Below are 21,655 nucleotides of genomic sequence, written 5' to 3' on the forward strand. Positions count from 1 at the left end.
TGCCCATTGAAAACTCTGCTTCATCAAAATTTTAACCAAATTTATCGAATTAAAGTTCAATTCATTTTAATATTTTTTCGAAAAATATTTTGATTAGTTCAAATTTATGAATTCAACAGCTAAAATCAATTTAGTTAGTTAATTTAAATATCAAATAATTTAAATTCATCAAATACACGTACACGTACGGTACACCTCTATTCCCTCTAAGTAGAAGAATTTGGTTCTTCAGATTACCATTTGTTCTTTAGTTAAAGCGAGTCAATCAATTATATTAGAAGACTATAGTAACCAGGAAGCTCGTCAGTTTACTTGATCATGACTCCTCGTTTATAGTTTCTTATGTGGGAAATTTTAAATAGAGGCATTTCTTAAACGGAGATAAAAGTTCCAGATTGTCATAAATCTCCCTAGGCAAAGATAACATGATCTCAATCAAGGAATGCTACTGCAATATAATATATCTACCTGACCAATCAAATTAAGATTTTGTTTGGGACGACTTTGTTACTGCTTATTAGTGTTTTAGTAAAAAAAAAATATACTAAAAAACTGTTTTAGAAGTCAATAAAGTAGTGTCTCAAACTAAAATCTAAGATTTTTTTTGGACGACTTTTTTGCTGCTTTCTACAACTGTTTTCTAGTATAAAAAATTTTATAATAGAAAGCTGATTTAGAAAGCATTAAGAGATTGTGTTGTAAAGTGAGTTAGTGATTGTGGTTTGCTCGAATGTTAAATTTAAAAAAAAAAAAAAAAAAAAAAAAAAAAAAAACTTTTTATGATTGTGCTTGCATCTTCAATCATTTTAACTTAGATGAGTGTGCACGAAATTTCATCAACATGAGAGATTATCTTTAGTCCACAAGGCTTTTCAAAATGTTTCAATCTCAACAATGGAGAAAAAGGATTCATGTAGCCGACCCCACGTAGTGGGATAAAGGCTTGATGTTGTTGTTGTTGTTGTAATGTATACTTGTTATATCATCAAAAAATTATATTGATCGGACACGAACCTCGAGGCAAAAAATCAAGTTGGAAACTTCAAAAATTAAATATGGGATCATCTCAGCACTGATTTCAGCAAACTTGTAGTCGAACTAAGTGTCTCGGAAATATAAACCCAACGAAACCAAATTCAACTCAATCTGAACCCAAACGGGTATGAATCAAAGACCTGAAGCGTTGTTGGTAGGTTCAAACCACAATGTGGATTATCAAGTGGTTTCAAAACATGACATGCTTATAATCGAATCGAGCGGCTCGACGAGACAAATCCAACAAGCCCAAGATCTTCGAATTCCAATATCATTAAGATATTCAAATGTCTGATGAACGGTCCATAATCAAGGGATTCAATATCAACCGTCCATCCAAACCGCTCCTCATTTGCCCTTGATCCTCCTCTTATTTTACGGGTCATGCCATCCTCACAAAACTATAAATATCCCCTCATTTCTCTTAATAGGGGACTCAAGCAAGAAGAAGAAGAAGAAAAGAAGGGAAAAATCTCCTCCTCGGGACGCCGAAACTCCGTCTGATCTCCAAGTGACGCCGAAACTCCGCCCGATCTCCAAGTGACGCCGGAGTTTTGCCTTAATACGATCTAACGTCGAAGTTCTCCTCGGCCGCTGACTAACGTTGTGTGAAGTCCAGTTTTTCTTGTTTTCATTCCAGGATAGTCCGGGATGAAATTGGATCGTCTGGGACGATCAGCACAAAATCTGTGGACAGAGAGGTTCGTCCCAGGATGAAATTTGGTTCGTCTGTACGAAATTTGTCCAGAGAGCAAGTCGTCCATGAACGAATACACCTCGTCTGAACAAAATTCGTCCAGAGGGCAAATCGTCCCGGGACGAATACACTTCGTCTGGGACGATCTGCATGTGTATATATTGGATTGAGATCTTTTTGAAGAGAGAGAAAAGCCCATGAGAGAGAAAAACGAAGGAAAAAGTAGATAAAGTGATTTTTGGGCGACTTCGGTCCATTTTCATCCGTCGCCGTAGTTGGGAAAGTTGCTCGACTCGAGGTATGGCACATTATGCCTTTCTTTATTTTCAAAAATGTGAATTTTGACAGCTTTTCTATTTCAAATTCGATTTCCGTTAGCGAAAATCTGGTATCATTTTGTTCTGGTAAACTTTTTACAGCATAACTTTTGATATATTTCTGAGTCGATATTTTTGCATGTTTTGAGTATTTTTTGGAAGATTTTAACCGGGTATTTCGAATTCTACGGAGTTTTTCTCGAATAGCAAATTATCTGGATGTTGAAAATATTTGCTTCAATACAATGAAAGTCTTGAAATGATGTTTTATGCTATCTGTGGTAATTTGGAAAATTTCTGAAATTGTGAATTCTGTGAAATTTCCGTATACTGCCGTTATGCCGCTGACGACTTTTTCGGCTATAATCCATTTTTTTCTGATTTGAATGTTTTGATGTGCTGTGATGTGAGAATGGAGTTATAAGGGGACGGAATCATTTGCGATTACGTTGTCTGGGTCTGGAAATCTGAAAATAAGTTATGTTCTGAAAATTCTATATATCTAATATGTTCTGGTGCTGTAAGCACAAAGGGATGCATATGGGGCCGAAATCCTTTGAGATTCTGTTGTCAGGGTCAGGGAAGGGAGGCATAAGGAGCCTGAATCTGTTGAGATTCTATCAGGGTCAGGGATATGTGATATCAGATATGTGATATGTGATTTGAATGTTTTTCTGAAATATGTTCTAATCTTAATTTGTACGATTCTGTGATCTGTGATTAATCTGATTTGAATAATTCTGTTATGTGAAATGAATTCAGTTCTTCTATATCAGTTCTTTGATTTATGTTTGATTTCTATTTTATGTGAATTACTGTATTCTGTCGTATTTTCTGTACGATTATCTGAATTATGTACGGCTACTTGAATAAACTTTTCTGATGTATTTTTGGATGTGAGTTTCTGGAGATTTTGATTGGCTAGTGTAGTCTTGCGGAGCTGTTAGCTCATCCTTGTTATCTACGTGGTTTTTCAGGTTCTGGGAAAGGGAATGAAGTCTTAGACTAGCCGTTCATTGTCTGATCTGAGATTAGGTATTTTGTACTTTTAATTTTTGTACAGTCATGGCTTTTCTGTTCTATTCTATTCTTTTTGTCTGTAGCCATGCACTGTATTGTATATGATTATTTTGATGAAAGAAAAAAATATAGATGAACTGTTCTGTATATTTAGATGTTTATAGTAGCTCTATATTTTCTGTATGTATGTTTATTGGAAGAAAGTGAAGCAAATTCCAAAGCTAGATCCTAGATGTTTTCTTCGTCGTGACCCGATGCGATGGGATTCGTTCCGGTCGGGTTGGGTCGTGATAGAATTTAGTGGTATCAGAGCAGTTTTGGAATTTGGATTGTAAAATAGAGCAATAGAAATTGATCTGTATCGTCTGTCGGGGTAGTTTTGGTTTGTATGAATTTTTATTATCTTATTTTGTGTGCATAGTTGAATTTTGTGTGATTATGGATCTGCCAGACCTAGATATGACTGATGGGCAGAATGCTAGTCAGGCAGCTCTTGTGAATAGTACTGCCCCAATGGTTGGTTCTGATACAGTTTTGCAGTTTGCTACGTTGGTTGCTCAGATGATTAGCGAGACATAGAATATAGTATATGCTGTACGATTTGAAGATGTAGATAGACATCTACAAATGTTTCTGAGATTGAAGCCTTTGAGGTTTGAGGGCACTGTTTAGCCCAGAGCAGCAGAAGATTGGTTGATGAGGTTGGAAAAGACCTTTGATGGTATGCAATGTCCTCCGAATAGAAAGGTACCGCTAGTAATTTTTCTGTTGGATAATGAGGCAGAGCGCTGGTGGATGGGCTAGCAGGAGGAGAAATTCTAAAATAAACTGAACTCTCTGATTACTTGGAAAGAATTTTCTGAGGTATTTCGATCTTGGTTTGTACCCCCTTCTGCAAGACAACAAATGCATGAGACTTTTCTGAGGTTGGTTCAAGGGAGTAGGATGGATATGCAGTACGAGGCAGAGTTTACTGCTTTAGCCAGATATGCTCCACAGTTGGTAAGTACTTCTGTTAAGAAGTGCTATAAATTTCTGAGGGGACTACGAGATAGTCTGAGGCAACCCCTGGTACCGTCTCACATTTTAGATTTCTCTGAGCTTGTGGAGAGAGCTCGACTGACAGAAAATGATCTGATGGCTACTCAGCAGCGGTGGACTGCTAGTATGAAGAGATTTAGTAGTGATACATTTGGCAGTGATTTTTCTGGAAAGAAGAGATTTGTTTTTGGAGACTCCATGAGGAGTGGACAGTCAGGATCCACTATAGTTTTTTGTAGTGGCAGTGTGACCAATTCTGGGTCAGTCAGTGGGGCACCGGTGTGCCAAATTTATAGGCGAATATATTTTGGTCAGTGTTACAGGATGATTGGTCAGTGTTTCAGATGTGGTCAGCCATGACATCGGATTGCAGAGTGTCTACAAGCTGGATTTGATCGACGATCTGAGTCCAGATCTAAGAGTTTTTTTAGGCCTACTGGTATAACTGGAAGGCCGAGGATAGTTCCTCCCCTCACTATTTCTGAAGGATTATCCGGTAGAGCTGGTGGTTCGGGTTCTGTGGTAAGGAGATCACCTAGTGGTAATCAAATGGAGCCTACTAGTTATGTAGCTCTAGCTCCAGTTCAGTCACGTGTGTACAGTTTGAATCAGCAAGAGGTTCGAGATGCTCCGGATGTGGTGATAGGTACGGTTTACATTTCTGAATATCCCTGTCGTGTTTAGTTTGATTATGGAGCCAGTAACTCATTTATTTTTTTAGCACTGTTTTGATGCTTTGCACCTGGATTCTATTTTTTTGCCTATTTCTCTTTCCGTCCTATTGCCGGCTGAAAATAATTTGATTGCTCGGAAGTTTTATTTTTATGAGTTTGATATTTTTGGCAAGAAGTGAAAATCGTGTTTGATTTTATTATCGATTTCTTCGTATGACGTGATTTTAGGTATGAATTAGCTCAGTCTGTATGAGACTCAGATTGACTGTTTGAAGAAATAAATTAGTTTATTTGTGGATGGTGAGAAGTGTGTATTCCAAGGGTTAAGAGGTGTTTTATCCTGTTTGATTTCTGTGTTGGAAGTCAGAAGAATGTTGAAGAAGGGTTGTACGGTGTTTTTGGCTTCAGTACGGGATATGAATATAGATGCGGGTTTTATTTCTGATATCCCGGTTGTACGATATTTTTCATATGTTTTTCCTGAGGAGTTGATTGGTTTACCTCCGGATAGAGATGTTGAGTTCTGTATTGATGTATTTTCGGGTACGGCTCTGATATCTAAAACTCCGTATAGTATGGCACCAAAGGAACTTGCAGAGTTAAAAGTTCAGCTCTAGGAATTGGTGGATAGAGGATTTGTTCGTCCTAGTATTTCTCCTTGGGGAGCACCTGTTCTTTTTGTGAAGAAGAAGGACGGTACAATGCGTATGTGTGTTGATTACAGATATTTGAATAAAGTTACAATCAAGAATAAGTATCTGTTGCCACGGATTGATGATTTGTTTGATCAACTTGCTGTATCTTCTATGTTCTCAAAGATTGATTTGATATCATGATACTATCAGGTGAAGGTGAATAAAGTTGATGTGATGAAGACAGCTTTCGGTACTCGGTACGGGCACTATGAGTTTTTTATTATGCTAGTTGGAGTAATCAATGCACCTGCTGTTTTTATGGATCTGATGAACAGAGTGTTTAAGGAGTATCTAGACAAGTTTGGGATTGTCTTTATAAATAATATTCTGGTATATTTTGCTTCTGAGAAAGATCATGCTAGATATTTGAGAAGTGTATTGGAGACTTTGAGGCAACACCAGTTGTATGCAAAATTTTCCAAGTGTGAATTCTGGCTGAAGAACATTTCTTTTCTAGGTCATGTGGTGAGCGGTGAAGGTATTTCTGTTGATCCCCAGAAAATTCAGGCAGTTGCTAATTGGCTAAGGCCTACGATGGTATTTGAGATACGTAGTTTCTTAGGTATGGTCAGATATTATAGAAAGTTTGTGAAGGAATTTTATCATATTTCTGCACCTCTGACGAGACTAACTTAGAAGTCAGTAACTTTTGTTTGAACACCGGAGTGTGAAACTAGCTTTCAGAGATTGAAGGATTATTTGACTTCTACTCCAGTGTTAGCACTTCCATCTAGTACAGAAGGATTTCAGGTATTCAGTGATGCTTCACTGAAAGATTTGGGTTGTGTTCTGATGCAACATGGTCAGGTAATAGCTTATGCTTCAAGATTTGGCGTCATTATTTGTATGACGTCAAGTGTGAGATCTTCACGGATCATAAGAGTTGAAGTACATATTCACTCAGAAGGATCTGAATTTGAGGCAAAAAAGATGACTTGAGTTGATCAAGGACTATGATCTGACGATTCAGTATCAGCCTGGTAAGGCTAATGTGGTAGCAGACACTCTAAGCAGGAAATCCTCTGTACTATCATGTGTTTAGCTCACTTCTGATGAATAACTGATACGAGACATGGAAAGATAAAAACTTGAGGTAATTTCCCCTACTAGTCTGGATTCTGGTATTTTGACTCAGATAAACATTTAGTCTTCTTTGGAAGAGAAGATTTAGGAAGCTCAGAAGTCAGACTCTGAATATTTAAAGTTGATAGCTCAGGATGAGTCTAATAAAAACACCTGAACTACGAATTTCTGATTATGGTATCATTTTCTGTATTAATAGGCTCTAGATTCATATGTTTGGAAATCTGAGGAAAGAGCTTTTGCATGAAGCTCCTTATTCAGGTTATATTATTCATCCAAGAAGTGGTAAGATGTACGGAGATATGAAAATTTTATTTTGATTTCCTGGAATGAAAAAGGATATAGCGGAGTTTGTTTCGAAATGTGAAGCCTGTCAGTTAATGAATGCATAGCATTAGCGACCATGAGGTCTTTTGCAGTCGTTGTCTATCCCTGAGTGGAAGTGGGAGGAGGTAACGATGGATTTTGCTATTGGTTTTCCTCGATCAAGGCAATGACATGATGCTATTTGGGTGATTGTCGATAGATTGATGAAGTCTACACATTTTCTTCCGATCAGACAGACGGATCCAGTAGATTAGTTAGCTCATATCTATGTTAAAAAAATTGTCATATTACATGATGTGCCAAAAGTAATTGTATCTGATCGAGATGGACGGTTTACTTCCAGACTTTGGAAAGGTATTCAACAATGATTGGATACGAAGTTGCATTTCAGTACGATTTTTCATCTGCAGACTGATGGACAGTCTGAGAGGACTATTCAGGTATTGGAAGATCTTCTAAGGTTATGTGTTTTGGATTTTGAAGGCAGTTGGGAAGATCATATCTCATTGATAGAATTTGCATACAATAACAATTATCAGTCCAGTATTGATATAGCACCTTACGAAGCTCTATATGGCCGAAAGTGTAAAACGTCATTGACTCTAACTGAGATAGGAGATAGACAGGTAATGGGTTTCAACTTTTGTAGATGAAACTGTTACGAAAAATACCCTAATTAAAAAAAGATTGAAAGCTGCACAAGACAGACGACAAAAGTATTACAATCAGAAGAACAGATTTGTTGATTTTCAGGTTGGTGACTTTGTGTATGTCAAAGTCAGATCGATGAAAGGCGTCAGTAGATTTGGAAGAGTGAGCAAGCTCAGTGTGAAAGCCATTTTTTCCTTCCAGGATCGTCTCGGACGAAGTGGGATCATCCGGGACAATCAGTACAGAATCAGGTGACAGAGAAGTTTGTCCCAGGACAAAATTTGGTTCATCCGTACGAACTTTTTCCAAAGAGCAAGTCGTCCGGGAACGAATACACTTCGTTCTAAACGAAATTCGTCCAGAGGACAAATCGTCTATGGACAATTTGGAATCGTCCCGTACGATCTATTCAGCTATATATAGGATTGAGATATTTTTGAAGAGTGAGAAAAGCTCAGGAGAGAGAAAATCGAAGGAAAAAGGGAGAAAATGGTTTTTGGGCGACTTCGATCCGTTTTTGTCCGTCGTCATAGTTGGAAAAGTTGACTAACTCGAGATAAGACACATTCCGCCTTTCTCAATTTTCAGAAACATGAATTTTGACGACTTTTCTGTTTCAAATTCGATTTCCGTTAGGGAAAATCTGGTATCATTTTGTTATGGTAAACTTTTTACCGCATAACTTTTGATATATTTCTGACATGATATTTTTACACGTTTTGAGTATTTTCTGAAAGATTTTCACCGGGTATTTTGAATTCTACGGAGTTTTTATCGAATAGCGAATTATCTTGATGTTGAAAAAATTTGCTTCAGTATAATGAAAGTCTTGAAATGATGTTTTCTGCTATCTGTGATAATTTGGTAAATTTCTGAAAGTGTGAATTCTGTAGAATTTATGTATACTGTCGTTATGCCGCTGACGATTTTTCTGATGTATTCCGATTTTTCTGATTTGAATGTTTTGATGTGCTGTGATATCAGAAGGGGTTTATAAGGGGCCAGAATCCTTAGAGATTCTGTCTGTGTCAGGAAAATCTAAAAATAAGTTATGTTCTTAAAATTATGTATATCTAACAAGTTCTGGTGCTATAAGCACAAGAGAGTTATAAGGGGTCAGAATCTGTTGGGATTCTGTCTGTGTCAGGGAAGGGAGGCATAAGGTGCCAGAATCCTTTGAGATTTTGTCTGTGTCCGGGAATCTAAGATGTGTTATCCGATATGTGAATTGTGATTTTATCTGATTTGAAATCTGATTTGTACGATTCTGTCTGTTTTGTACGATTTTGTTTGTTCTATACGATTCTCTTTATTTTGTGAGTACTATTCTGTTTGTTCTGTGAAATCTGACCTGAATATTCTATTATATGAAATGAAATCCGTTAGTGGTTTGATTTCTGTTTGATCAAGTATCTGTATTCTGTCTGCTTATACGATTTCTGTACGATTATCTGAGTTATATACGGCTACTCTTCTGATGTATTTTCTGATGTGTGTTTCTAGAGATTTTGATTGGCTGGTGTAGTCTTGCTGAGTTGTTAGATCATTCTTGTTATCTACGTGATTTTCAGGTTCTGGGAAAGGGAATGAAGTCTTGGACTAGCCGTTCTGTGTCTGATCTGAGTTTAGGTACTTTTGTACTTTTGATTTTTGTACAATCATGACTTTTCTGTTATGTTCTTTCTGTTTGTAGCCATGCACTGTAATGTACTTGATTATTTTGATGAAAGAAAGAAGAAAATATAGATGAACTGTTCTGTATATTTGGACGTTTATAGTAGCTCTTTGTTTTCTGTATGTTTGAGATTTGGAAGAAAGTCTGAAGCAAATTCCAAAGCTAGATCCTGGATGTTTTCTCCGTCGCGATCTGATGTGATGGGATTTGTTCCGGTCGGGTTGGGTCGTGACACTCAGTCCAAGGTATGTCGGACCTTTTGAAATCATCGAAAGGATTGGAAATTCTGCTTATAGATTGTTACTGTCAGATCATATGTCTGATATACATAATGTGTTTCACGTATCCTCTTTGAGAAAGTGGATATCTTATTCTGAAAAGAAAATTTCTGTTGATGATGTGGAGATTCAGGAGAATCTGCAGTACAAAGAAGAGTCTAAAAAGATTTTGGCTTATGAGGTGCGCAAGTTAAGAAGTAAACAAACCCGATGGTTAAGATTCAGTGGAAGTACAGAACAACAAGAAAGGCTACTTGGGAGAAGGAGTCGGATATGAGACAGTTATATCCGAGTCTATTCTGACTCAGTTTTATTTTGGAAATGTCGAGGACGACATTGTTCTGAAGGTAGGGAGATTGTGAAGGCCAGTTTTTTTTTGTTTTCCTTCCAGGATCGTCCGGGATAGGTGGATTATCTGGGACGACCAGTACAAAATCTATGGACAAAGAGGTTCGTCGCAGGAAGAAATTTGGTTCGTCTGTACGAAATTTGTCCAGAGAGCAAGTCGTTCATGAATGAATACACCTCGTCTGAACTAAATTTGTCCAGAGGACAAATCGTCCCGGGACGAATACACTTCGTCCGGGACGATCTGCATGTGTATATATTGGATTGAGATCTTTTTGAAGAGAGAGAAAAGCCCATGAGAGAGAAAAACGAAGGAAAAAGGAGAAAAATGATTTTTTGCGACTTCGGTCCGTTTTCGTCCGTCGTCGTAGTTTGGAAAGTTGCTCGACTCGAGGTAAGGCACATTCTGTCTTTCTCTATTTTCAGAAATGTGGATTTTGACGATTTTTCTGTTTCAAATTCGATTTTCGTAAGCGAAAATTTTGTATCATTTTGTTATGGTAAACTTTTTACCGCGTAACTTTTACATATTTTGAGTATTTTCTGGAATATTTTCACAGAATATTTTGAAGTCTACGGAGTTTTTCTCAAATAATGAATTATCTTGATGTTAAAAATATTTGCTTCAGTACAATGAAAGTCTTGAAATGATGTTTTATGCTATCTGTGATAATTTGTTCTGAAATTGTGGATTATGTGGAATTTTCGTATACTGCTGTTATGCTGCTAACGACTTTTTCGGATGTAATCCAATTTTTTTCTGATTTGAATGTTTTGATGTGCTGTGATATCGGAAGGGAGTTATAAGGGGTCGGAATCCTTTGCGATTCCGTTGTCTGGGTCCGGAAATCTCTGAAAATAAGTTTTGTTCTGAAAATTATGTATATTTGATCTGTTCTGGTGCTGTAAGCACAAATGGAGACATAAGGGGCCGGAATCCTTTGAGATTTCGTTGTCAGGGTCAGGGAAGGGAGGTATAAGGGGCCAAAATCTGTTGAGATTCTGTCAGGGTCAGGGATATGTGATATGTGATTTGAATGTTTTTCTGAAATATGTTCTGATCTTGATTTGTATGATTCTGTGATCTGTGATTAATCTGATTTGAATAATTCTATTATGTGAAATGAATTCAGTTCTTCTGTATCAGTTCTTTGATTTCTGTTATGTGTGAATTCATGTATTATATCGGATTTTGTGTACGATTATCTGAATTCTGTACGGCTACTTGAATACACGTACACCTCTATTCCCTCTTAAGTAGAAGAACTTGGTTCTTCATGTTCCCATTTCTTCTTTAGTTAAAGCGGCTCAAATACTCAATCAATTATATTATAAGACAATAGTCACCAGGAAGCTCGTTAGTTTACTTGATCATGAGTTTATGACTCATCGTTTATAGTTTCTTATGTGGGAAATTTTGAATAGAGGCATTTCTTAAACGGAGTTAGAAAGTTCCAGATTGTCATAAATCTCCCTAGGCAAAGATAACACGATCTAAATCAAGGAATGCTACTGCAATATAATATATCTACCTGACCAATCAAATTAAGATTTTGTTTGGGACGATTTTCTTACTGCTTCTTAAACTAGTGTTTTAGTTAAAAAAAAATTTTAAAAAAATGTACTAAAAAACTGTTTTAGAAGGCAATAAAGAAGTGTCTCAAACTAAAATCTAAGGTTTTTGTTTGGACGGCTTTTTTACTGCTTTCTACAACAACTGATTTAGAAAGCATTAAGAGATTGTGTTGTAAAATGAGTTAGTGATTGTGGTTTTCTCGAATGTTAATTAAAAAAAAAAAAAAACTTTTTATGATTGTGTATGCATCATTCAATCATTTTAACTTAGATGATTGTGCACGAAATTTCATCAACATGAGAGATTATCTTTAGTCCACAAGGCTTTTCAAAATGTTTCAATCTCAAAATAATATTTTTCAAGATCTCAGAAGTGCATGTAACTTTATCTTCCAATATGTCTAGCCTTGGACAGGAATTTTAGATCAAATTAATTTGAATGGATGTTAATAATTTTTATTGTGTAACTTTTGATATTATCTTATTTTTATGTTTCTACACATTTTTATATGTTATATTAAAAATTTAGCATTACTTTATATTCCTACAACATTTAATTATATTTTATTGTGAGATGTTCTGACAAGTTTAAAATATACATTGTTATGCCATAGTATATATAATTAATGAACATAGTACTCATTGTATTACCTATTATATTTAGTATGTACTGTATAAAATACATGCATACTTATGATAGCTATATATTTTGTTCTTAGTGGGCTCATACGCACTATTTGAAGCTCTACGCATGATCTTACGCATATTGAAAATGATTCTATGTGATATTGTTATTGTTCATGTGTATTGATTTCGCTTGCCTTAAGTTGCCAACTACTAGACTTAGACTTACGATCTATTTGGGATGGTTTTAGTTCTTTCCTATAAATCTAGCTAATTAAGGGTAATTGTAAACTAATTGACAGTCAATTAGTCCTAGGAGTGGACAAAAAAACATCAACTAAACTGAAAAATCAAAGCATAGGAAAAGTTTGATTAGAACAGTAAAGTTCAATTTGGTATGTTTAAGATTTTAGCTAATAAATCAGCTTTATATGATTTGATTTAAGTTTGAATTTTATGGTTTCATACATTTGGGTCTACTTTTTTATTATTTCTTAAAGCAGCTTTCTAACCCAAATTTTTATTTTTTGTACTGAAAAAGTAGCTTCAAGAAGTTGTAACAAAGCCGTCAGGCTACATTTGAGACAACTTTCTTACTATTTTATATTTTATAAAGTAGTTGTTATAAAATATTTAAAGAAAAAAAATTGATGCAGAAAGCATTTTACTAGCACAAACAAATCTTTTGGAGCATTGGTGAAATAGAAATTATGATTGAGGCATGAAAATCAAAATGATAAGAAAGATGTTTCAAACGAAGCCTTAAACATTTTGATTTTAGATTGTAGTTTTTACAACTTGGTTATGTTCAATTTCAGATTTAATTTTATTTAGAATCAAATTGAATCATGCCCATTACAATATTCAACCCAATCACCAAAACTTGGGCTTAAGAAATTAGACTTGGGGCATGGCACACTTCAAGCCCGAATCCAACCTGACCCAATCCTGTTCCAAGTTGAGTTGGGCCACAAAAAAGTATATAACTAAGGCCTACGTCAACCCGAAAACCCTAAACTAAACAGGTTGAACACCACCCAGTCCAACCGAAAGGAAATTTGAAATAGGCCCAAAAAAGAAGCATGATTGTAAAGTCAATCAGGCCTAGCTTAAGCCTGCCTATTGAGACCCAGCCTGAGCACAAGCCCATGGACGGGCAAATTTGAAGACATCTCCAATTACTTCAATTTGATCCAAATTTAGTCCACTTCAAGATTAATAGTCAACTTATTGGCATTTATCAACAAAAAAATTGATCTGAAACGTAGCTTATTTTGATCTGTAGGTTCAGAATTTTGGCAAATAATTAAGAGATTAGAAGTTTGCATATATGATGTATATATAAATCTGACTTAATGACAGAAATGTAAAAAAAAAAATAAAAAATCTGATTTCTGAACGATGTTGAATCCTTCAACCAAATTCACAATATTAATTGCTGAATGGCCAGCAAGTTGGAACCCCTTATCCGTAAGGCATAAATACTATTGTTGTTAAATTGAAAATTCAGCAAGTTCTGACAACTATATCACACAAGACAATTAGCAATCAACTATAAGACATTAGAGAACACCAGCATAGCAGCATAGAACAACACATCAAGCTCGCACGACGCCAAAAAAAAAAAAAACAAAAAAAAAAAAACAACCCAGACCCTAAATCTCCAAATGAAACCCTAATTTTCCGAACTAACCTCTTTGGCCGCTACCCTTTCTCCGCCTGAATCGTTTCTCATCATCTTCTTAAACTCATCATAATTCACACATCCATCGCCATCAGAATCCACGGAATCGATCATCTGTGAGCAATCATGAGAAGAGCATCTCTCCCCCAGTTTCTTGAGCACCAGATGCAACTCCTTTACCGAGATCAGGCCGTTCCCGTCCATATCGTAGATATCGAATGCGTCCTTGATATCCTCCTCCCCCCTCACCGGCCCGTCACCGGCGCGGTTGAAGCGGGTAAATTCACCGAGATCAACGAACCCGTCCTGGTTGGCGTCCATTTCCTCGATCATGGACCTTAGTTCTTCGTCGGAGACATTGGATCCGAGGGCGCGCACAACATTTCCGAGCTCTGAGGCTGATATCTTCCCGTCGCCATCGGCGTCGAAGCGATTAAATACCTTTTCTACCTCTTCCATGTTCCGAATCCCAGCTGGTGCTTTCTCCATTCCTTCAGTTCAGTTGTATTATTTCTTGTGAGATTGGCTTTGTGCTGGATGGATATAAATAGGGAATTTTTGAAGAGAAGGTTACCTGCTGAGCATTTTAAAAACAAATAAATTAATTAAAAATAAATATCTTCTGTTCAACGCGTTGCGGACGCGTTGCATGATCGACAAAGCCGAAAGTGAAAGTAAAATAAAACAAAATAAAGGAAAAAAGGAAAAAGTTACACGAGGCGCTTCGGGATGCTCCTCGTGATGCCACGTGGATGTCGGCAGAGGGTTGGCGCCGGCATAAATTGTACAGACACGTGTCACCTTGAGATTGACGGATGCTGTGGTGGTGCTCCATGACGGATATAGAATTTTATTTTGACTTTTTCATTTTTGTTATGACTTATCTTAATGGAACTATTTTTGCTTTTGTTTATTGCGTAGTGATATTTTAAAGCATTTTGTTTCATAATAAATTTAAACGGTTTTTTAATTTTATCCTGAAAAAATTGAGGGTGGCACATAAACATAAAGTTTAGCGTCATAGCCTTACAAGAATATCCAACACACAAAGAAAAAAATAAGTAGAGATGCAGTGTTTATAAGAGGTACCAAAGTTTTTACATTAAACCTCTAAAAAAGAGGAAAAACTATGGGGTTTTATCTGTTTGAATGAATCCACTAGTGTTTGCACTTGATTACAATTGAGGCATTTCTTTGAGGGGAAGGCCTTCATTCAACGTGGCCAATATACATCACGTACAATGCTTTACATGGTGAAATTTGGAAGTATAAGTGTTGACATGTTTATTTGGTCAGCTGAATCATAACTGGTGGACGATGTTAGTTTAAGGGAATGTAGTCGGCAAATACGGTGGTAGGAAGAATTGAAGTTGGCAGGCGACTGAGGTCAGAAGAATCATAGTCTGGCATTGATAGTCGGAGAGATCGTAAATGGTGGGTGATGGAGGTCGGAAGAATTGTAGTCAGACGATGATGGTCAAAGAGATCGTAGCTAGCTTAGTACTGGTGATTGGGTAAACTGTAAATTGCAGGAGATGGAGGTTAATTGGAAGAGCCGTAGTCAGACGATGGTGATCATAGAGACTGTAGTTTGGCATTGATGGTCATAGAGATTGTAAACGATGGGCAATAGAGATCGAAAGAATCATAGTCATGCAACGGTGGTCATAGAGACTGTAGTTGGTAGGTGAAAATATTTGGGAGGAGATACACTGTCAATAGCATCAACGAAGAGTTTTGGCACAAATCAGAGACCATACGGAAGTCCAATGATTGCTTATTGTTGGGAATAGATCTGGTGGCAGCCGATTAATGGGCAGAAGTCCAACGTCAGACAATGAACGGGCGAAAGTTTGGTGTTAGTCGAGAATAACTCTGATGATGGTCAAGAAGAAATCTGATGGCTGTTGGGAAGAACTCCAATGCGTGGTCGGGATGAACTTCAGCAATGGTCTGGGAGAACTCCGACGACGGTCGAGAAAAACACCAACGGTGGTCGATGACAAGAGAGCTCCGACAACGGTCATGAGAAACTCTGACGACAGTCGTGAAAAACTCTAGCAAATGTCGGGTGGAAATTTGACGGTGCTCGACGACATGTAAGCTCTCAAGTTCTTCCCTTTCCTTCCTATCTTTCATATGAGAAATTTTTATTTTTCTATATTATCCTGTATGTAGCAATTTTTGTAATGTTAAGTCTCAACCCAAATATATAAATAGCTGGCTCAGGTAAAATTCTCAGTTTATGCAATTTTCTATTCTCAAACTTATTTAATAAAAATCTCAAAGTTTCTCAGTAGAGAATTATTTGTTTTACCCTTTTTTTTTCCACTTAATATTCATAATATAGTTAGGATTCATAATATAGTTAGGTGTAATTTACGAACAATTATGAATTCAATGATATTAATAGTTGTAATATATGGCATTGACTTAAATTAAAAGTGAATAAACTTAAAGAAAATAAAGCAAAACTAAAAATACATAAATATTAATTTTAAAATTTATAACAATACAATTTTTAGCATGTATGTGATTCCTAGAACTTCCTATAAAATGAGGGTGAAGAGAAGAGAGGAATTTTTATTGCCTCCTCCCACCTTACGCATCTCTACGTTCGGTATACCTTCATAACGCGACATCTGACAGCAACTTTACCCGAAACCTGACCCAGCGATGATTGGGTATATGGCACGTGCGAAATTTAAAACTAATGGCCCGAGCAGCGGACCCGAATATTATCGCGCGGACCCAAAAAAACGGCTATGTTTTCGAACAAACCTTACCGTCTTTCACTTCAGTCATCATACGCTTCGATATACTTCATCTTCTCCAACCGGCGCTTCTGCTTCTTCCCTTTCTGCGAAGTTTCAAGCTCTGCATATTTTCTTTTACAATGCCTCAGTTTAGTTACTTCTTCAATATATATATGGTAGGGTTTATGAAGCGTATCCGAGTAGTATACCGAGCGGACCGCTCGGTATAGCTCGATATCGATCTGTTCCATGCTAGGTACTGCTCCGTGCTGAAGCGTATCCTAGTATACCGAGCGGTACTGCTCGGTATTGCTCGGTATAGCTCGGTATAGACGTGTTCCAAGCATAACTACTATGCTCGGTACTGCTCCGTGCTGCTCGGTAGGTACTGCTCGGTACAACTCGGTATTGAGCAGTATCGAGCAGAATTAGTAATAATTATGCTCGGCACTGCTCGGTGCTGCTCGGTATTGATCTGTACCAAGTAATGTTGCTAAATGTTATGCTTTTAACTGCTCGGTACTGCTCGGTATTGATCTGTACCGAGCAAAGTTGCTAATTGTTAAGCTTGGAACTGCTCGGTACTGCTCGGTTTAGATCTGTACCGAGCAAAGTTGCTAATTTTTATGCTTGGAACTGCTCGGTACTGCTCGGTATTGATCTGTACCGAGCAAAGTTACTGTTCGGTATTGCTTGTTATTGCTCGGTATTGCTCGGTATTGAGCGGTATTGCTCGGTACAACTGTGTACCGATATTGTACCAATCCATTATAATCAGTACCGAACGTATACGCATATATAATATAGAATACCGAGTTCGAAACAGTAAAACGTAGATAAAAACAAACAGTATACGTAAAATACTTACTAATATTAAGTCAGAAAAACCTTCGTCATAGCTTAAAGTTTGAGTTTCCTCGCAGAAAAAGAAGTCTTCGAAACAGGAACCTTCAGTCGATCCTTCCATCTCCTAAAATACTGAACTATTTCTTTACGTCAGATATATGAAAATTATGGGAACCGTAGACACTGTAGAACGATATCCTGTAGAACATCTTATGTTTAATACATAGAAGGTTTTAATACAATAGGTAAAAGCCGCGTACTTTTTCATTTTCCCGCCCTTCTCATATACATTACGACGGCCCAACCCGAATAATTTAAAAAAATATCGAAAAGTATATGGGCTAGCGTCGGGTCAAAATGGATAAAGTTGCTGCCAGATGTCGCGTTATGAAGGTATACCGAACGTAGAGATGCGTCAGGTGGGAGGAGGTAATAAAAATTCAGAAGAGAGAGCCTAAGCTCCACGAAAAGATTTTCTTAACTCCGAAAAATTATTACGTGCAGACTCCAATCACTTGAAGACATATAAATTTTTTTTTCTCTTATATAGAGACGAAAAGCTATGTTCCGTAACTCTTCTATTATAACCTCCAAAATAGTATAGTAATCTTAAATAAGAACTAGATATGCGTACTAAACTAAATGCTCTTTGTAATCTTAATTTTCTAACATTCTTCTACTTACCTTTACAACGAACATAACCAATCACCAATCAGTGTGAAATCGATAGGTGGCTGTCAACTGTCGTCACCTGCAAACTCTAGCGAGGAAGGACGACAGATTAGTGCAGACGTTAAATCTAAATCGGATACAGATGGTAATCGTCATGTTGGCAATTGTAAGGAGGCAAGAGAAAAAAGTCAAGAAATTCATGGATTTGCAGAGCATTGGCATGAACAAATCAAGGCATATCTTGATTGATTTAGTAGATTTGGGCCCTGCGATAATGGATTCGGGGAGGAATCCGAGCGAGACGAATGACTGCGGCTGAGTTGGCCGGATTTGTGATTGTGACTTGTTAGAGGAAGCTCTCCAAAGCGCGATCGATGTGAGATCTATGAAGAGGCAAAGGCAGTGAACATGGATAGGAGAATCGAAGAGGATCCCAACGGATTTGAGCTTGGAAGAGGAAACTTAGGTTATATCTTGATTAGGGTTGGATTGGCATTAGCATAAATGGAGAGGAACAAGCGGGAAGCGGATTTGGCGAAGCTTTGGAGGATTTGCGTCTGAATAGTGTAAATGGTGAGATGACGAGATTTGGCACTGTGAAGGTGTCAAAGAAGTCATATTTAGCATTTTTACTTTCTTTTTTAAGTTTTTAAATGTCAGAAAAAATAATAAAGTCAAAATAGATCAAGTTAGAGGTGTAAGCGAGTGAAGTCGGTTTGAGCTCGGCTCAATAAATGGCTCGTGAGCTGAGCTAGATGAGTTTACGAGCAAAGATTTAGCTAGCATCGACTTGACTCGTTAGCACGCGAGCCGGTTTGTTTAAAAAAATTGAATATAAAATATATTAAAATTCAAGATTTTAAGTATCAAGTCATTAAAAATTTTTAAAAGATATATCTTACTTTTATTATATTAAGTGATTATTTATTTATTTATTTATTTTAATAAATTGTCATTCTTTTTATCATTTTTTTAAATAATTGCTAAAATTATAATCATTAATTTCTCCCATTTGTAATACGCGAGCAGGCTCTTGAGCCTACTTGAACTCATAGAATAAAGCTCGAGTTCAAGCTTGAACTCGATTAATTAATCAAGTTCGTCATGAATGACTCGAACTCAACTTGACTCATTTACTCTCTAATTAGCTCCATCAAAGAATGACCAATCAGATGTTTTTGAACGGAACTCATTTCAAATAATTTTTATGAGAATGTATTGGAATTTAAAGAGATCATTCTTATTGTGCTTTTAGATAAAATTTTGTACATTCTTTATTTGGTTTTTTTCAAAAACATGTCTTTAATTATTTTTAATAGAGTATATTTAAATTTAAATTTTTTTATTGCGCTTTTAAATAATATTCGGTTAAAATTTTGATTTTTGGTTAAAAAATTATGACATGAAATATTCTATATTTGCATCTAAGCTGTGATTTTGTAAATTCTTTATGAAGATTTACAGAAATACAGACACATAAGCATCATAATTTCATTTGGGCTAAGCATGCTAGAGGTCCAATACTTATTATCGCTTATGTTTTGGGCCATTGACCAGGCCCAACAGTACACTTATACTTTGGTATTTGATGAATTGATGCAGGATTAATACCGAACCCACTTTAGTGGATATTTCAGTAAAACAGTAATAAATTTTTTTTTTAATATAAATACGTCTCTCTTAATTATTAAAAATATTATATTCTTTATAAAATTAGGACAAATGTGATGTTAAAGAACTTGTATTGCACCGATCTATAAAGCTGCAAATGAACTGAATGTTAGACAAGCTTATTCATGATTGTTTGAATGAGTAAACAAACAAATTTGAACATTTTTATAAATATTTTATGGTTAAATAACCAAATTTGAATAATTATGTGTGTTGGCTTGTTCATGTTCAAGAAAAATATCATTTGAAGCTGTTGAATATGTTGATGATACGAGGCTTAATAAGAAGCTTGTTATAAAATTTGATTTATGTTTAATAAAAAATAGTGATCAAGCTTGTTTATAAGTAACATTTTGAAATTAAATACATTTCTTAAGATTAGCTTAAATCTTTATTTGATATATTTTGATAGAATTTTTAATTTCACAAGCTTGTTCCTTTAAAAGATTCTACTATAAGTATTTCTTAGTAGGTTCGATAAAACTTATTGGTTAAGTTAATGAATATATAGAATGTAAAGCTCATTAATTGTACGATGATGCTCGTTTGTTAAAGCTCAATAAACATAAACCGACTAAAAATCAAATACAAGCATCAATCATTTTAAACAAACTAAGTTTGAACACAAATAAAAAACTTTAATAAAATTTGAGCTGAACTTAAACAAATTGATTGTACATAAGTTTGTATATGAACTAGCTCTTGTTTGGCTCAACTTAGATTTGTTTGCAGCCCTAATGGAATGGAAACATGAAATTATTAATTTTTAAATACTATACGCCTTTTAATTTTGAAATTATAGCAAAAATGATTTTATTATGTAATGTATTGTATGGAATGTACATTTTTGGTGTTTGAATTTCATGTCTTTTGGATTTAAATTCAATCTCGAATTCACGAGAAATAATTCTGTGCAGAGGCTGAACATAACTCTATGTCGGGAGACGAATAAGGTGTAACCATGCTAGCAGTATTGACCCATAAAACTATACCGAGCCACGATATTAAAGAAAAAAAAATAATATTACACATTTTAATTAGTCCCCCCCATAATAATTTTTCCGGATCCACAGCCCATCATTAAGCCGCTTCTCCCTCTGGATAAGGAATTCTGGAGAATAGGTCCGAATCACGACTTGCATTCGGACCGAAGGGTATGGCCGCGGCTATAAATAACTCCCGAGTTTAGTCGAAAGAAACAACGGAGCGAGGGAAAATCTCTCTCTCTCTCTCTCTCTCTTTCTTTCTCAGGTCATGGCGAAGCCTAGGAAGCAGAAGAGCGACGAGCAGAAGCATTTGAATTCCGGAGGGGTTGTGCTTCACCAGAAACTATGCATCTCAGTCGACATGGAGAACAGTAGAGTTTACGGGTAAGGGCATCGCCGTTTCTTTCCGTTTCCTAGGGTTTTTAATACCGATTCTGTTCGGGATGATGGGAATTTCACTCGAGCTTGTATACCTGTTTAATTTTCGTGTTTGTTGTAAGTGCATCTTTTGTGGAGAGAGTAAAATTACAACGGTTGGTGCCATGGACAGCCAAGGAAAAAAGCGAAAAGGGTTTTGGCCATATTTGCCGTTTGCTAGCAGGGGAAGCATAGTCGCTGGAAGGAGGTGTTCATGCCTTATTATATGGTATATCGCCAGTGAATAGAAAGAATCGTCTACCTGTTAGGGAAAGTAGTTCCTTGGATTAAAATTAGCTGAATGAAACTTTAATCATGATCCATAAAGGCAGTATAAACTGCAATCTTTTGCCGTCAAAATGCTTTTTTTTGGAACGTTCTAGTTGTTTCTTAGTTAGGTAACATTTGATAATTCTGCATTCCTGTAACCATTTACTGTTCTCACCATTGTCAGAGTGTGGAATCTAGCTAAATTATTTCCTTTTTTTTCCTTTCTTAAGCTGTGCGCTCTCCATTGAAAATCACATTTGAAATGAGTTGCATTCATAGCTTGAAATATTAGAGATTAACACATTTTTGTTGT

At 36.3% G+C, this 21,655-nt stretch overlaps 3 protein-coding genes across 7 annotated transcripts in view; 2 read left to right on the forward strand and 1 right to left on the reverse strand.

The window, feature by feature from the left end:
• The first annotated feature begins 4,014 nt into the window (after positions 1-4,014).
• LOC114579147 lies at positions 4,015-6,809 on the forward strand. Its single transcript, XM_028692892.1, has 6 exons — positions 4,015-4,441; positions 4,484-4,756; positions 5,148-5,236; positions 5,630-6,016; positions 6,164-6,286; positions 6,762-6,809. Exons 1-6 carry the CDS (start codon positions 4,015-4,017, stop codon positions 6,807-6,809), a joined length of 1,347 nt encoding a protein of 448 aa, XP_028548725.1.
• A 6,702-nt stretch (positions 6,810-13,511) lies between these two features.
• LOC110097252 (probable calcium-binding protein CML18) lies at positions 13,512-14,269 on the reverse strand. Its single transcript, XM_020823520.2, has one exon. It carries the CDS (start codon positions 14,211-14,213, stop codon positions 13,716-13,718), a length of 498 nt encoding a protein of 165 aa, XP_020679179.1. The 5' UTR covers positions 14,214-14,269; the 3' UTR covers positions 13,512-13,715.
• Positions 14,270-20,882: 6,613 nt separating this feature from the next.
• Positions 20,883-21,655, forward strand: part of LOC110097248 (transcription initiation factor TFIID subunit 2) — a 114,944-nt gene continuing 114,171 nt past the window's right edge. For 4 of the 5 annotated variants that reach the window (XM_020823515.2, XM_020823514.2, XM_020823516.2 and 1 more), the window contains exon 1: positions 20,883-21,039. In XM_020823515.2, coding sequence (XP_020679174.1) covers positions 20,924-21,039 — 116 coding nt within the window. In that variant the 5' untranslated portion in view covers positions 20,883-20,923. The remainder of the gene's footprint in view (positions 21,040-21,655) is intronic. The other variant, XM_028692894.1, reaches the window with a different exon arrangement.

The sequence above is a fragment of the Dendrobium catenatum genome, unplaced genomic scaffold, assembly GCF_001605985.2.
Source record: "Dendrobium catenatum unplaced genomic scaffold, ASM160598v2 fragScaff_scaffold_183, whole genome shotgun sequence".
NCBI lineage: Eukaryota > Viridiplantae > Streptophyta > Magnoliopsida > Asparagales > Orchidaceae > Dendrobium > Dendrobium catenatum.

Bases quoted from the DNA above. Each gene is read 5' to 3' on its own strand.
- LOC110097252 (XM_020823520.2), bottom strand. From the start codon at position 14,213: ATGGAGAAAGCACCAGCTGGGATTCGGAACATGGAAGAGGTAGAAAAG.
- LOC114579147 (XM_028692892.1), top strand. From the start codon at position 4,015: ATGGATATGCAGTACGAGGCAGAGTTTACTGCTTTAGCCAGATATGCT. The intron at 5,237-5,629 runs GTTGTACGATAT...TGATACTATCAG, and splicing joins GTTTTATTTCTGATATCCCG to GTGAAGGTGAATAAAGTTGA. The intron at 6,287-6,761 runs GTAATAGCTTAT...CTGTATTAATAG, and splicing joins TTCTGATGCAACATGGTCAG to GCTCTAGATTCATATGTTTG.